This window comes from Diabrotica undecimpunctata, chromosome 8, assembly GCF_040954645.1.
Source record: "Diabrotica undecimpunctata isolate CICGRU chromosome 8, icDiaUnde3, whole genome shotgun sequence".
Classification (NCBI taxonomy): domain Eukaryota; kingdom Metazoa; phylum Arthropoda; class Insecta; order Coleoptera; family Chrysomelidae; genus Diabrotica; species Diabrotica undecimpunctata.
The window spans coordinates 33056405-33073409 of NC_092810.1; the positions used below are offsets into that span (position 1 = coordinate 33056405).

The 17005-nt window shown below is 31.2% G+C and overlaps 1 protein-coding gene across 1 annotated transcript in view; it reads right to left on the reverse strand.

Moving 5' to 3' along the window:
- Nucleotides 1-16777, reverse strand: part of LOC140447407 (elongator complex protein 4-like) — a 62020-nt gene extending 45243 nt beyond the window's left edge. The window contains exons 1-2 of the mRNA XM_072540042.1: nt 16504-16777; nt 16236-16271 (exon numbers count right to left, since the gene is read on the reverse strand). Coding sequence (XP_072396143.1) covers nt 16236-16271; nt 16504-16606 — 139 coding nt within the window. The 5' untranslated portion in view covers nt 16607-16777. The remainder of the gene's footprint in view (nt 1-16235; nt 16272-16503) is intronic.
- Nucleotides 16778-17005: the final 228 nt, after the last annotated feature.

Below are 17005 nucleotides of genomic sequence, written 5' to 3' on the forward strand. Positions count from 1 at the left end.
GAATCGTCCCCCAATTTTCTTTGACGTTCTTACCAAGATAGGTGTATGTTTTTACTCTTTCTATTGGTTGGCTATTCACACTCATTCTTCCAATTTGTTGTTCCTTCTTAGAGATCATCATACATTTTGTTTTCTCCGATGTTTACTGAATGTCCATATCTCTGACTTATTTCTGTGATTCTATTCATTAACTCCTGGAGGTCTCCATAACTATCAACGAATACCACAGTGTCATCCGCGTATCTGGTGTTATTGATACATTCTCCGTTAATTCGAATTCCGGCATCAACATCCTCTACTGCTTCTTGAAAGATTTCTTCAGAGTATATGTTGAGCAGCAGGGGTAATAGTATACATCCCTGTCGGACCTCACGTTTGATTTTGATATCATCGGATTCTCCTGCCTCTGTACAGATAGACGATGTTCGATTCCAGTAAAGATTGCTAATAATTCTTAGCTCACAGGTGTTTATTTAAATCTTTGTTAATATCTCCATCAGCTTGTCGTGTTTTACTGTAACGAACGCGTTATAGTAATCAATAAAGCATGCATATATATGGGAATTTACATCTCTACATCGTTGAAATAGCACTTGTATGCTAAAGAGAGACTCTCTCGTACCCACTGCGTTCCGAAAACCGAACTGTGTACTGCCCATTTTTTCATCCTTTGATTTCTTCTTCTTTCGGTGCCGTCTTCTTAGCGAAGGTTGGCGATGACCTCTGCAAAGTCTTCCCTATTTTGTGCTTTCCTTATTAAACTTTGAAAGTCTAATCCTGTCCAATCTTTGATGTTGCGCAGTCAGGTCATTTGTCGTCTACCCGGGCCGCGTCTGCCTTTGATTTAAGATTTTTAAAAACAACTTTAAAATGTAGCTCGTTAAACTAATGGTCCGGCATTTATTGAAGGATACGGATTTTGTTTCCTTTGGTATGGTAATAAACGTTAACTTCAGCCATGATCTTGGTATTACTCCGTTTAAATATATGTCATTGAATATTTCTGTTAGTCGTTGGGTACCGTCGGTGTTAAAATAGCTATATGAATTCAGCATATGCATTGTCAGGCCCAGGAGCTTTGCCATCTTTTAGTTGTGATATTGTTTTTTCCACTTCATCTGATGTGATTGGTAATCATCATACATATGTAGGATGATATAAGGAGGTTGTTCGGACGTATTATCATCAAAGAGTTCTTGTATGTATTTGGTCCATATGCATATTTCTTGATTTTTATCTATGATGATGTTCCCTGTTGATCTTGCAGTTAGCTAGCTGTGTTGGATTTTTGAAGACCAGCTGCTTGTTTTACCTTTTTATGCATATTAAATGTATCGTGTTTTTGTTCCATCAACTCTACCTCTATCTTTTACTAAGTTTAATCGCTTAGTATGGGATGTACACAGAATTGTCTTTTCCGTTTTTCATTTTCTTCCATGTACAGTAATACACAAGATAGTATTTTTTTGTTATACTACATGATGACACACTGAAATCTCCAATGCGACTATCAACTGTATGCGCACATAACTAAATAGTTTAGTGGAGAATAAATCGCAATACCGTCACGATTCGAACTGTTTGGTCGTGGATAAATCGATCGAATAATGTTGGATTGAACAAGTTATGGAGTTTAAATATGTAGGTATCACACTGTATAGCTACGGAAACCTCGAACAGAAGTGGAAAATCAAGTGAACAGAGCAAACAGAGCCGCAGGTTACCTAAATGAAACAATATGGAGAAATAAAAATTACGAAAATGAAATCGAAAAAATTACGCGGCAAAATCATGACCTGTTACAGAAAGGACAAAAAGGATGTTAGAAACAGCAGCGATGAAAACCTTTAGAATAATTGATGGTAAGACACTTTGGAACGGAGCTATAAGTCACTGGAATTCACGTCTACACAAAAATAAAAAGCAGAAGAACTTCATATACAAATATTCATATGCACAAACAACGAGAAATATTAAATCCATTATCGACTGCATAATTGTAAATAAAAATAGTATTGAACACTGAATAAAGTGACAGTAAAACACAACAATTTTCCCGTGCTCGTTAAAAACTCAATCCGAAAATAAAGAACGACAGATAAGAACGAATATATAAAGAGGTTACATGCTGTTACAAATTAGAAAATGTACTTCGAGTAAAAACTATATTCAAGTAACAATCGCAGATTATTATGTTAAAGTAATTGTGTTGCATCATTACATCCTGGTGATTTGCTTAGCAACACGCTACATGTAATGATTGTTTGTGCTCTCCATTTTAAATATACTTAGTGAAAATTGCATGGTAACAATAACTTGGTCATATTGTTTGTTTTTAGTTGACTTGCCGTGCATTAACATGTGTTGACCTTCTTACAGTTTATTGCTTTTGTTGTGCATTAAACACACCAAAGTTTAATTTCAGGTGCGAGCGTTTTCGTTGAATTACCGGGCAAGATAATACTAATAAACCTTAAGTACACTTTCGCTAAAAAATTGTTAAAAATTGAATAGTAGGCTGCCTATTGGACACTTAAAATGGTTTGAGTACGAATTGTTTAACCAACGATTTATACATTAGTTGATGATTATTGTTTAAAATTTGACAAAGCAATAAAATATATTACAGTGCTTTACAAAACGAGATGAAAAGGCAACAAAAACACTTGTTTGGTGAGCTCTAAAACTGTTTTAAAAAAGATACACAAATAAACTCAAATTTACTTTAATAGGCACATATTATGTTAAGCAAAAAGCTTGCACGAGATTGAAAAAGGTATTCTACTAAACGGCTACCGATTGAACAACATCAGATACACAGATGACACCGTTATACTTGTCTATTTTGTATATGCATGAGAAATAGTTTTACTTCTTGATCACTTTTGTAAGGGATGATCCTCGGATTTTTAACAAATTTTAGAATATAATCTTATCTTAAAAAAGTAGCATATAGCTATTTTTTTTTAGTCTTGTAGGTGCCCCTGAGCTGGAAATACGCCTCTCGAAAGAGTCAAACATAGCCACTTTTACCCTATATATGAACAGCTCTATCTTTGAGCTACTGGACCGATTTTAACTCACAAGGTCTCATTTTTTTGTCATAATGTAAACTTTTTGATGAAATAACTTACAAAACCGCAACAGTTTTATTTTATAGGTCAAGAAGATCGAAAAGAAAACTTACAAAATTTTATGATTTTCAATTCTTCTTCTTCTTCTTCGTCTAGCCATTCACGTCCACATCTGAACATAAGCCTCTTCAAGTCTTCCTTTCCATTGTTTTTTATTGTACGCTACTTGTAGCCAATTTTTCCCGGCAGTCCTTTTCAGATCATCTGTCCATCTCATAGGAGGTCTGCCTCTGGGTCTTTTGTGTTGGTATGGTCTCCAGGTTAAAATTGATCTGTGCCATTTGTTTAGATCGCTCCTAGCTACATGTCCAGCATATTCCCATTTCAACTTTAATGATTTTTGCACCACATCGGTGACTTTGGTTTTCTGTCTTATTCATGTGTTTGTTTTCTTGTCCTTAAGTGATATACCTAGCATTGCTCTTTCCATTGCGTGTTGAGTGACTCTAAGTATATTCATATTCTTTTTTGTGATTGTCCATGTTTGTGCCGCATAAGTTAATATCGGAATAATGCATGCATCAAAAACTTTAGATCTAAGATGTAATTGAATTTGTTGATTTCTGAGTATATAGTTCAGTTTACCGAATGCTGCCCAAGCTAACTTTCTTCTTCTTTTTATTTCTTCAGTTTGAATTTCCCTATTTAGTATTATTTTTTGTCCTAAGTATATATATTCTTCAATTTTTTCTATAACTTTATCGTTTATTATTGTCACGGTGTCTTCGGAGTGCATGACTTTTGTTTTGTTTAAATTCATTTTCAGTCCTATTTTAGAAGATTCGGTATGTAGTTCTAAAAGCATGGTTTGCATTTCTTGTAGGTCAGTAGCTATCAGGATTATGTCATCTGCAAATCGTAGATTACTGAGGTAGCGGCCATTGATGTTTATTCTCTTATATTTCCAATTTAGGTTTTTAAAAACGTCCTCCAAAATTAAGGTGAACAGTTTGGGTGATAAAGTATTTTGCATTGCGTTTATTACGGCCGTGTGTTCTATGGTATCGAAAGCTTGTTCGTAGTCTACAAATGTCTACGTAGTCTAGGAAAACTGGAAACTTGTATTCGGTACATTTTTCTATTAATATTTTTGTGGTTAACAGGTGATCGGAAGTTGAATAACCTTTTCTAAAACCTGCCTGTTCAATTAATTGTCAAAATTTAACCAAACGAGAAAAAATATTGTAAAACTGGTAAATTAAAGGAGAAGTGGTAGTGGTAGCAATAGTTACCATACAAGTTTAAAGTTTATTTTGGAATGACAGTAACGCGAAATTGAGTGTTACGCACTTCAGTTGATCTCGTGAGTATCTCTGGTAAGAATGCATACCACATCAACAAGAAATGCGCGTGAAAATCAGATATGAAAGGTATCTTGTGGAGACATAAGTTCTTGCATAAAGATCCAAATATTCAATTTTTTTGGAAAATCAAACCAGTTATCATTATTACATCTTGCAAAACTGATAAGAACTAAGTTTTAAAATTTATCGAATTGTTTTTATATAGTTATGTCCGCAGAGTTATTATAAGCTCATACAGGGTGTCCCAATTATTTCCATGCAACATTATTGTGAGTTGGGCTTACAGAAAGGTTATTGTTACAAAAAAAAATGGCCAAAAAACGTCTCAACGAAGCAGAATTTTAACGTTACTGGAAACTTCCGAATATAGTGCGTTCTATTATTCGACTATAAAGGAGATTTGATGATGTATACAATAATGTCTATTGAATTTCTTGGTCCAGACCTATAACTATTTTTTTACGGCCTAAAAATTTATCTTTTTACTTCATAAGTAAACCAACACATGTGGTCATTAATGATTTCTCTCATTTTGTTGATTATTCTGCAATATTAAAACTCAAAGAAATAATGAAATAGATAACAAGGCTTAAATTTCAAGCATTTAAGGAAGTCTTTAGGTGGTTGAAAACCAAAGTAATGGCAGTTTTAATTTTAACCCATATTCCCAGCAGTTTTAATTTTAACCCATATTCCCAGCATCGCTCTAAATGGCTTGATTAAGCTTGGGTATACAATTTACTTTAATTGCTATCGACACATTTAACTTCATATTTCCTCACTAGAGGTCTCTAGTAGCATACTTTGGTAATTGTTTTTCCTATAATTGCCAGAGTAGTCGGTGCGTTTTGATTTAGTTTGAGTCTTCTTACAAACTCTCTCTGATGACGGGTAGACCCAGAAACACGTAGTAGGGAGTGGTAAGAGACTTAAATTAAATCGAAACGCAACCGTCTTCGTATATTTTAATTTTAACTTTTAGAAACTAACGAAAATTTAAATTTTAGAAAATGTAGAGCGCTTTATAATAATTTTGGTTCCACAAAATATTAAAAAATATTTACAAAGACTATTTCAAGTCTAGTGCAGTGGAAAATGCACTTAAAATAAAAACAAAAAGAATTTCTAGTCCGTTAGCAGTTAATATAAACCCATTTTGCCCAACAATTGCATAGATTAAACAATTCCCAAATTAACTACTTGCATTTTTATAATATATGCAACAAGACACCCCAAATTATATAAAAAGAAAATCAATTTTCGTTGCTTAGAACCAGAAATATTGCGACTTTTATAAATTTTAAGTTATGAATTTTGCCCAACAATTGCATAGATTAAAATTTTTTCAATATAATAAAGATGGATGACTATTATAAGGCCCTCTACATTTCCTAAAATCTAAATTCTCGTAAATATATTCTATAACAATCTTCACCTAAATTTTTATGCAATTTGAGATGCAAAAAAGTGCTCATCCGTTTACAAATGATAAAAAATGCGATTTTCGAAAAACTGACTATTTTTAAACAGGTGTATCTTCAAATCTTCTAAATGGATTTTGATTTACCAATGCTCGTTTGAAAGGTATTAAATTAAAAATCCTTTAATTTACCGGTTTTTACAATTTTTTTTGCTGGTTTGGTTAAATTTTGACAATTCATTAAAAATCATCAAATTTTTTAAGTTGTCTTTTCATTCTTTCTTGACTTATAAAATAAAAATTACCTTTTGCGGTTTTGTAAATTTACAATTCAGAATAAATCTCATCAAAAAGTTGACGTTATAACAAAAAAAAAATGAGATCTTGTGAATTAAAATCGGTTAACTTCTCTCGGAGATATAGTTCTTCAAAGGCTATTTTGACCCTTTGGATCGGCATATCTCAGGCCCAGGAGCACCTAGAGGTCTAAAGAATATCTATAGGCTACTTTTTTTAAGCTAAAATCATATTATACTAAAATTTGGTAAACATTCGCGAACCTTCCCCTCCTACAAAAGTGGTCGAAAAGTAATATAGTATATATATATATATATATATATATATATATATATATATATATGACCGTCTATTTAACTAAGTTACTTACGATTTGAGATTATCGCCGTAAAGAAAGCTGGTCAAAGTTATAAAAATTTTGTGAAAAATTGTATAAGTTTTTTTCACAAAATACATGTATTGTAAATTTACAAAGACTGGTCAACGCACAATTATTACTGTTGTGTATTGGACAGAAAGAAACAAGAGTACACTTAGCCTATACTTTCAACTGTGTTTACCCAAAGAGTCTCAAAGTTTATTTTCTAACTTAGTCAGTTGATTAACACTACTTTATATTTAATATATATATATATATATATATATATATATATATATATATATATATATATATATATACAGTAGACTCCCTCTATAACGAGAACTGAAATGACAGACTAATTACCTCGTTATAAGCCGATCTCGTTATATCAGACAATAATAATACTGTGCATACATATGAATCTGTAGTTTTCTAAACCATTAACTTCCTATAGTGAAATAGTGAAGCCATTCAGAGCAATATAAGATGCTAATAAATATTGTTTGAATGGCGTTTTTGAAAAAAAGTTATTTACTTTTATTGTTAATGAAATATATTAAAACATAGAAGAGTTGTTTACTTTTATTATCAATGATATACGATAAAACAAAAAATCTGTACTTATATTTTTTTCCAACTACATAATGTATAAAGCGTATTTTCAAGGAAAACATAAACTAATGCTTCTGCAATTTTAAGAACTCTGTCATTTTTAACTGATTTAAATGGTCCAGTATCATTATATCATATTTTCTTCTTTCTTCTTTCAGTGCCTATTCGTTCCGAATATTGGCATCATATTTTCTAAAGATGTGAAACAGTTGTATTTATTCATTGTAAAGAAGTTTATTGCGGGCTGCAGTTAAGTTTATTGAAGGGCTGTTTGAAAAGGTATTTATTTATAGCCACGACCCGACCAAAAACGTAAAAAACACGTTTTTGGATCTTATTTTCTCTCGTTATAACCAAATTTGCCTCGCTATAGACGGTTATAGTTCAATAGAAATTTCACGGGACATCTAATGTATCTCGTTATAAGCGAAACCTCGTAATAACCATGTTCGTTATAGAGGGAGTATACTGTATATATATATATATATATATATATATATATATATATATATATATATATATATATATATATATATATATATACAAGTCCTTGTATATTTTGTGCTGACATAACGTATGGTCCTAAAGTTTTGGGAAAAATTTCACCTGGTCTGATTGAGAAGCAAAATGCATTTAACAAAGAAGGCCATGGAATTGAAATGTCATCAGTTATTGACATTTAATAAACAAAGCAGAATATTTTGGTTTGTGCTCTGCAAAATGTCTTATAAAATTGATATTCGTCGAGGTGTTTATAATATGGTTGGGCGAATGTCGAAACGAGATATTGTTAATATTTATCGAGATCAAAACATAAGCAAATCGACAATTTATCGCACAATCAGAGAATGTGAAGAAGGGATACCATGTGTTAACTTGCGTAAAAGTGGCCGACCGCGGATTTTGAACCATATAAGAGAGGCAAGACTGATTGAAGCAGGTAAGAACAAAATTGGGGTCTCACAGCGAAAACTGGCCAGAAGATTTCATGTTGGAAAGACAGGATTTCGTGTTGGTATACAGGACCCTATCGAGTAACAATATTATCTACCGGAAAAGAAGGAAAGCTCCAAAATACACAGAGGATCAATTAGAGAGAATTCCGAGATGTTGCCGCGCGTTAAGGCGAGTGCATTTCGTCAACAAGTTGATCGTGATAGACGATGAAAAATATTTTACTTTGTCCAACTCTGAGATGAAGGGTAACGATGGGTTTTACACGAACCATTACAAAAATGTACCTGATGAAATAAAATTCAAAAATAAGAAAAAATTTGAGGACAAAATTTTGGTATGGTGTGCAATTTCTGATTCTGGCTTTATCTCACAGCCCTACATTGGTGTATATCTCACAGCCCTACAAATTAGAGAAATTGACGGCGAGGTCGTCCAAAGGATGATGCAACGTGTCAGGGGAATTATTAGGGCAAATCAAAAATAATGGTCCCTTGTCTGTCATTTGAATTTTGATTTATAATAAGGATAGTTAAGTTAAATTGTTGAATAATTTAATAAAAATATAAGATTATTGTGGTCAGAGTTATATGCTTTTGAAATTTTTCCCAAAACTTTAGGACCATACGTTAATATCATCATGTCATCTTGTGAAGATCTTGGGTACCGAAAAATTAATATTTTCTGGTAGTTTCAATTTCATTGCACTAATAATATATTTGCAGATATTACACAAAAACTTCCACAATATTCAATTATTTTTTGTCACATTGTAATTAAGCAGGTGGCGTATAAATTTAATACTCTTGGGGTTTTTTGCATGTATAAAAGCAGGTGGGTGAGCAATGGATGTCTGTAGGCTATTCACAGAAGTATTATACATACATACGCTTTGTTGCCTTTGTTGAATTTTTTATGGACCATTCTACTAAGTGCAATTTCATTTATGATTAGCGTTTTTTTTTTTAAATTACATCATCGGTTTTTTTAAAACCTGCATTATTTATTGATTTTTAAACAGCTGTTATCAGTACAACTCTATAATGAAAAAATCTAATATACATTAAGAATTAGAGACGTCCTTACAGGAATTCTGCCTGCTTTTATCTATGATGACAAAATATTCTGCATTATCAGCAGTCTTACATTTATCAAAATATCTACGACATCTCTTTTGGTGTGTGTACATCTAGAGCAGGGAAGTAACGATTTTCCCAAGATTCTCTTTGCTCCAGGTAGCTAACAACTGCGTTTGATAAATTTGGTGATATCGGTAATAAACAAGGTAATAATGAAGATCGATAAATTATATGGAAAAGTGACATAATTTTACTGAAAAGTATAGAAAATCCTTTAAAAATGAGAGTTTTTAAAGTTATTTTTGTTAATTTTTTTGCTTAATTATTACAAAAATGGTTTCATAAGTTGATTTTTTGAAAATTATTAATAGCTTTTTTTAAAAATGCACAAAAGACTTCAATTTCGGGTGAGAATGGGGACAATATCACAAATATTTAGCTATAAAAATTTCAAGAAGTTTTAATAGTACAAAAGTACTGTGAATTTAAAAATTGCATTCCACGACATTGCAATTTTTAGATTCCCCATGTCTCTATTAAAATCTTTATCAACGTCTGTTTTGACTTGCAATTCTTAGAAGGCACAGATTAAAGCAAAAATCTGAATTTGGCTTCGAAAATTAGTTTACGGACTTTAATATCAGATGTCGCTATTTGCGTCTATACGAAGCCATGTTAGAGTTGCTTCCTAAGACAAAAAAAAATTATTTTCACTTTCAGAGCGACTGTGAATAGCCGTCTCTGATGATCCCTATTAGGGTGAGATACGTATAAGCGGATACACAGACGCACTGTACGTGAAATCGAATCTTAACTGTCTTTTCCTTTTAAGTTATGAATTCAGTTTTTGAAATAGTGAAAAAGTGCTTTTTAAATTTATCAATTTTTCTAAACGAAGCCCCTGCCATATTTTGAGAAAAAATTTTGCCAAAAAAATGCCAACATTTTGAATAAAAAAAATTAGCTTCCTATATGTTGATGCGTCTGAGTTATTTTAAATGTATATAAGCTTAAGAATTACAGTACTTTTGTAAACCTATATAAATCATTTAATTCGATAATATACCCCCTTTCTCTTCAATTTGGTACTTTCAGAATTCATTTTGACCCAATAGTTTGCGCATAAGTCAAAAAATCGCACTTTGAAGCAATTTTTGCAATAATTAAACAATAAATTAACTTTACAAGCTCTCATTTTAAAGGATTTCCCATGCTTTGTCAGTAAAATTGTGTCACTTAACCATATAATTTAATGATCTTCACCTTTAGTATTTAAGATTGATCTGCACCCCCCAAAAGACAAACTACACATTCAAAAAATTTGAAAAAAATTGAGAAGGTATATGTGATGACTAGAAGTATTTTGACAAATTTTAAGCAAACTTCATATTTTCGTTTTTGAAAAAACTCAAAAAACAATTAGCAAAAGATCAAATAGCGATCTTACATTGTTTATATATTGTTTATTGCATATTGTTATCACCGAATGTACCAAAAGTAGTTTTTAGATACATGTATCAATGAGTGTCACGAAAAAGGTTTTTTTATTAATGTCTCTGGTCTAGTCGTCAAAACGAAAACCATCACAATAAAAACATCATCGTGTTTTACGGTTATTGGTTGTTTCTTTGGTTGGTGTATATTGGTTGTCGCGTTTAGGCATCTTCTGGTTAGTCTGGTTTCCTGCGGAGACGGGTGTAGACCAGAGAAGAAAGGGCCTGGAGAAAACGATTCAGAATTCTTTGTTTTTTAGTGATTTTTTATTTACTGGTCCTACTATTGCACGGTAAAGGCAGTGGACAGACATTCTGACGAAAGAATAGTAATCCTAGTATGGAAAAAATCTCAGCTGGAAGAAGACTAGGTAGACGATCTCGATTCCGGTGACGAGATAATATAGCAGGAGTCCTTAAAGCTATGATCGTGGAGAATTGGATGGAAATTGTACAAAACAGAAAGGAATTGACGCATGTTGTCAAGTCAGCTACAACTCACGTAAGGTTGTTATGCCGAGGAATAAGTAAGTAAAAAAATAGTAAAGAGGTATTGTCTATAGAATATCGATGAATTCGCCAGGCAAAGATCAGCAGTTTTATGGACGAGTATTTCGACACCTCTTCTACCTCTTCTAGGGTTTCGACATATACATGTTCAAAGATAATCATGGAGTTTTTAGGATGTTTTCCGCATGAATATTATGGTAACGGATGGTATTTAGGGGGTCATTCCTGTTCAGACAGAATAATAAACATGTAAACACTACTAATCAGCAATTTCAAGAAGATATATACCATTTTAACAGAATTATAGCATAAACAAATATTTTTATGATGTAAACAATGCTCAAAGATAGAAAGGAGTAGAGATAACAGCTACAGGTGCAAAACTTGTGTTAAAAACCAGTTCCTTGTCCAAAACTTTGCTTTGAATAGAATCATACAGACCTGGCTTTCTGTATAAAGTTTTTTTTATCTCTTGGTCGATATATGAAAGTCATTTTAGGTCACAATGTAAAATTCACAATCTAAAAGACATAAATCTGGATGAAAAATTGCACATATAATAAAACAGAGCAATAACCTTTTTCTTTTTATGATTTCGTTAGGACTTCTAGGATCTCAACAACTCTATCTATGCTTTGTTGACCCAACATTGTCTCTCCAAAGGAAATTAAGAAATTTTGTAATTTTTCCAGTTTCTTCTATACTAAAATTCAATAACCTATGCAGGAGACGTAAACATTTAGGCATTTAGGATTATCTTTTCGTTTTGCCAGAAGTATTATCTTGTAAAGTACGAAATTTATATTTTAATTTTGCAAAAATTCGAGACAAAGAACCTGTTTGTTTTTAGTTAAGAGCGTAGGCGCAAAATTTCGGGCCAATGCTTTTTAAATGCATTCATTTTTTTCGAATCCTGAGAAAACTAATAAGTAGTTTTGAAAATTTTAAACGCAGAATGAAAGAATACATTATTACTGAGGGCCGAAAGTCCCTGAAAACTTCTATAATGTTTATTTTAATAAATTACAGGGGTGAAAAAAAAAGAGAAAATTTAGTTTGATTTTTAATTTCAAATAAGTATCTCATTCTTTAAAACTTTTTGTTTATTCTAAGTAACTTTCGGCCCTCTGTAATAATGTAATCTTTCACTCTGCGTTTAAATTTATCAAAAATATTTGTTAGTTTTCTCAGGATTCGAAAAAAACGAATGCATTTAAAAAGCATTGGCCCGAAATTTTGCGCCTACGCTCTTAATATCCTACAGTATGAATCATTTATACAGGGCGAAAAACACCAATAAATGATTTTTTTATCTCAAAAACGGACAACAAATTTTACATACAGGGTATTTTCAAAAAATATAAGTTTTATTTATAATTTTTGTTGTAGATGTTTGTACGATTCCAAAAAGTTTAAATATTGCAAAACGGTTAATTTTTGGAATAAAAATACAAAGTGAGTCATAATTCGTTTGGAGTTCGGCGTAAATACATGGCAGATATCGAGATCTCGGCTTCTTTTAAACATTTATTTGATGAACTGCATAATATGTCTCTATTATCAACGGTTATAACAGGTGGTTCAACAAGGGTTTCAATTATATTGTCCAGCCGCCATATTTCCTTTTCTACTTTGTCTTCAACATGTAAAATTCAATTCTTTCATATTTCTGGTGTCATTGATAAAACTGAATTACAAAGTAGATTTAAGGCATATAAAAATTTGAAGGTGGTGTTTTTTTCCTGCACTATCACTTTTAATATTTGCCCAGATGAGTTCTATGGGGTTTAACTCACAGTGATACTGAGGAAGTTTCAATACCAGTTTATTCTGGGTTTTTATCAATTAAGCATTCATCTTAATTTTTTTTTATTATTGAAAGAAGCTGTACTTTAAGCATATGCTCATCAACTTTTATATTTTTGGAACGGACCCAATTCTGGATATTGCTTTTCTTAGATGTACTTGTTGGTGTTTTCACTATTTTATGAGAATGGTATAGTGCGTTGTCAAGAACAATGATAGATTTGTCTTCTAATATTGGTAAGAAATTGGAAATTTTCACCAATTCTCAAAAGAATAACCTGTCTCTGGATCTGACCATCATTTCATGGTAATCATCAGATTTATTTAACTCAAATGTCCAGTGGACATTTGAAAAAAAAACACATTCTCACTGTTAATGTGACAAATAGTAAGGCTTTTACCTTTTCCCAAAAATTTACCTGTTAATCCATCCAAAAAAGTTAAAACCTGTTAAACCATGTCATCCAGATCATAAATTTTGCGCTTCTTTTCTCTATAAGTTCTTATCTGTTGAAGATATTCTCGTCGCCACGCCACAATGTTGTCTCTATCTAATAAAAGGGCATTTCTTCCCCTGCCTTGAAATTGAAAATTAAGTCTTTTTAATATACTATAAAATGGGGTTTTCGTAAAATTTATCAAATTAGGGTCATCATTCATCTCATTTTGTTTCACATAATAAATCAACTGTTTTATCAACTTTTTTTTTCTGAGTCGACATCCTTTTAGTCCAGAAAACTGATGATTAGTTTTACTAATTTTACTCTCCACCTGGGATTTTCTATTGTTTCATATTTAAATACATTTAAAATTATTTCTGTCAGTTCAGCGCTAAGAGAACTTCTTGTAGTTCGTTTTACAGAAGGACTCAATGTAAAATAAATACTTTCAGATAGTTTTAAAACGCACAACAAATAATTTGACTAGTTCAATAATAACAACAAACATAAATTGTCCTTAAATGACAAATCATTACTAAAAAATCGATTCAAAATACAACACTTCAATATCAAAATAGTAAATCTAATCCGAGCCTGTATTAGTTGCCAATGACATTGACTAGCAATTTTTACAGCAAAGTAGAGATGGTTATTTCATTTAGTTTTTGAATATTCTTGGACAATCGTTACTTGCATAATCATTTAAATTATTTATTAATTTATACACCATGCAATAAAAACTAATAATCGAGAAAGTTATACTAAATATACTCTTACTAGTAGATAGTATTTAAAGTATATAAGTATATAAGTAAATAACTTTTTCTCATAATAAAAACAAGTGACTCAATTTGTTTAATTGTAACAAGTTTGATTGGGTCATCTTTTCTTCCTATTCTTTGAAAGATTGCAAAATTCGTTAAAAATTGCCTTCTACAGGTAGTATGTAGTTTTTAATACATACTCATAAAAACATAAAATTAAATTTGTTTTTGTAAATTATAAATGCGATGTATTTTAATTTCTACCTATTATGTCCACTATAATGTTAATAGTAACTATTTCAATAGTAGTTCAATTAACTTAACGGTTTGATAGCAGTTTTATTGCCCCTAACTAGGTTTCTCAAAGTAAATATCTAAAAACACTATATCGATGGTCATTAAATGTTTATAAAATCCAGTGTCAGCAGTATATTCCATGATTTGTATTTTAATGATGAAAATAATATGTTTACTACCTATTTTATCACGATGTAAGGCTTCTCTAAATGCGTTTTCTGTTTTGAAAGTTGGCAATCATCATCGCAAGAAGCTTTTGAAAGAGCTACTCTCATTTTTAGATCTTTTTATTTTGGATGATGATATTTAGAAGTTCATTTTATCATATACATAAATACTATAAATTTATTTTTCATATAATATTGAAATTAGTCCTTTTCAAAATCAATTTAATTGGCAAATGGAAAATAATTTTGAAAAGAGAAAGAAAAGATTTCAAAATCAGTAGGATAATGCACATAGAAAAACAGATAATTTCTAATCTTAAAGGAGTTTTTTAGTTTTAAATTTTTGTTTGACAAAACCATTTTCACTATCATAATAATTCTAATTTAAACATATCACTCAATAATAACAAGTATAATTAAGATATAATTACTTCTAAATAAGTAACAAATATCAACAATGTGTAATTAAAGAAAACCTTTTCATCTACTGATAACTGCATCTAAAAATTGCTATGTACTCATTCTACAGTACAGCTGCTGATAAGGACTGACTGACACATGTAAAATGATGCAAGAATAACACAATTTAGATAAGGGTGTATGGAAATTAGAGTTAAATACACACATGTTGTCATTATATGACAGTTTGAGATATTTTGTTCTTTGATTGTGGACAGGACTATGACTCTTAATTATATAACAATGTAAGGTAGGTAAAAAAAAAATAGAATAAAGCAGAACAATAGGACTTACTATTGATTTTCAGCAAAATAAGATGGATTTCGATACATTAATAATCTCTACAAACTAGGTGACTGTATATGATTATGAAGAAAGGAAAAACTGCAATTGTGGATTAGAAAAATGCATTTTAAGACTGAATTTGTAAGTATTTAAAGTTAAAAAAAATATATAACTTGATAAATATTAATAAAAATGAGAAAAATTTTGTTACTCAAGAGTTTTTGAGCCTCTCGAATACAACAGTACCTGCTAAGGGTACCCAGCCATAAAATAAAGGCAGATGAAATAGTAAAAAGATTTTGGACTGGTGGAAATTCAAAATGTAATGTCATCTTGAGGAAAAAGAATATGTATTTACATGTTACATTATGGAGGAGAATCAGGCTGAGAGAAGCTCTCTGGTTGTATGTGAAGGATGTAAGGAACAGCAGTTTAGAGTACCATCAGACTATATAGAAAGTACTCTTTTTGAAAAGTGGTTAGAGAATACATTAATAGGTTTAGAGATAGATCAAGAACAAAGTAGTACAAAGTATAAGTAATCAGAAAATTATACAAGATTTCGATGGCAGAGGTTAAAAAAATAGCAAAAAAATTAAATAAATGGAAATGAAAAGTAATTAAAAATGAAACAAAATAACATTCATTTGTTCTGTAGCGCAAGTATAACCAATTTAGATGGGTTGAAAGTTATATCGCAAGTGCTTAATCAGCCGCAATGATTCAACATTTAAAAAGGATTTACCAGTACTTATCTCGTTAGCAGTAGTATTACTATCTGTATTTTATTTGTCTAAATTGAATAATGCATACGACAATTTATTAATTAAATTAAAACTGCATGTGCACTTACCTATCAATACCACAGTTCCGACCGGTATTCCACCTCCTGCAAAAAAAACAAGGACTTTTCAAACAGAGAAATGTAACTGACCTTCCTACAAATTAAATAGTGAGGTACTACACGGTAAATTTAAAATTAAACAAGTCTGTACAAGTAGCAAAAGCTTTAGAGTTACCCTAGATAAAATAAAACTGAGTTAACAAAAAATCCAGGAATCAATTTTCGTTTTCCTGGACAAAAAGAACAAAGAAATTTCCGTATAACCTACAAAACTCACCTAACAGAGTATCCAGGGACGGTATTCCAGAAGAAACCAGTAAATGACCATTTTGGGAACTGTACGCTGTACCCGGAATGCTTTTTAGAGTTTTCTTTTCCATCAAATTTAATTTTTTTCTAATTGCGAAAATCCCGACGTTCCGTTTCTCTTCCTGCTTCCACTTACACACTTTTCACTTTTACCTCATGGAACTCAAACTCGAAATGGCATTTCTGACAAGCAGCAGCTGTTTGATCACGAAACACTTGTTTAATCGATCGTGTTTCCGATTCGGCGCGTGGATACAAATGCGGTTCTTTGTCCTTTGTACTCTTGCACTCACATATTTTTTATTGAATTTTTCCGCTTTATATAAAAAGTCAATGTTTTGAATACAAATACTTTTGTTTTTAATATGCTATCAGAATGTCATCAATAAAAAACAAGTTATTAGATTTATTATTAGCAACTGAAATTGTTTATAAGTAATATGTGGTAGTATATCAACAATTAAAAAAAT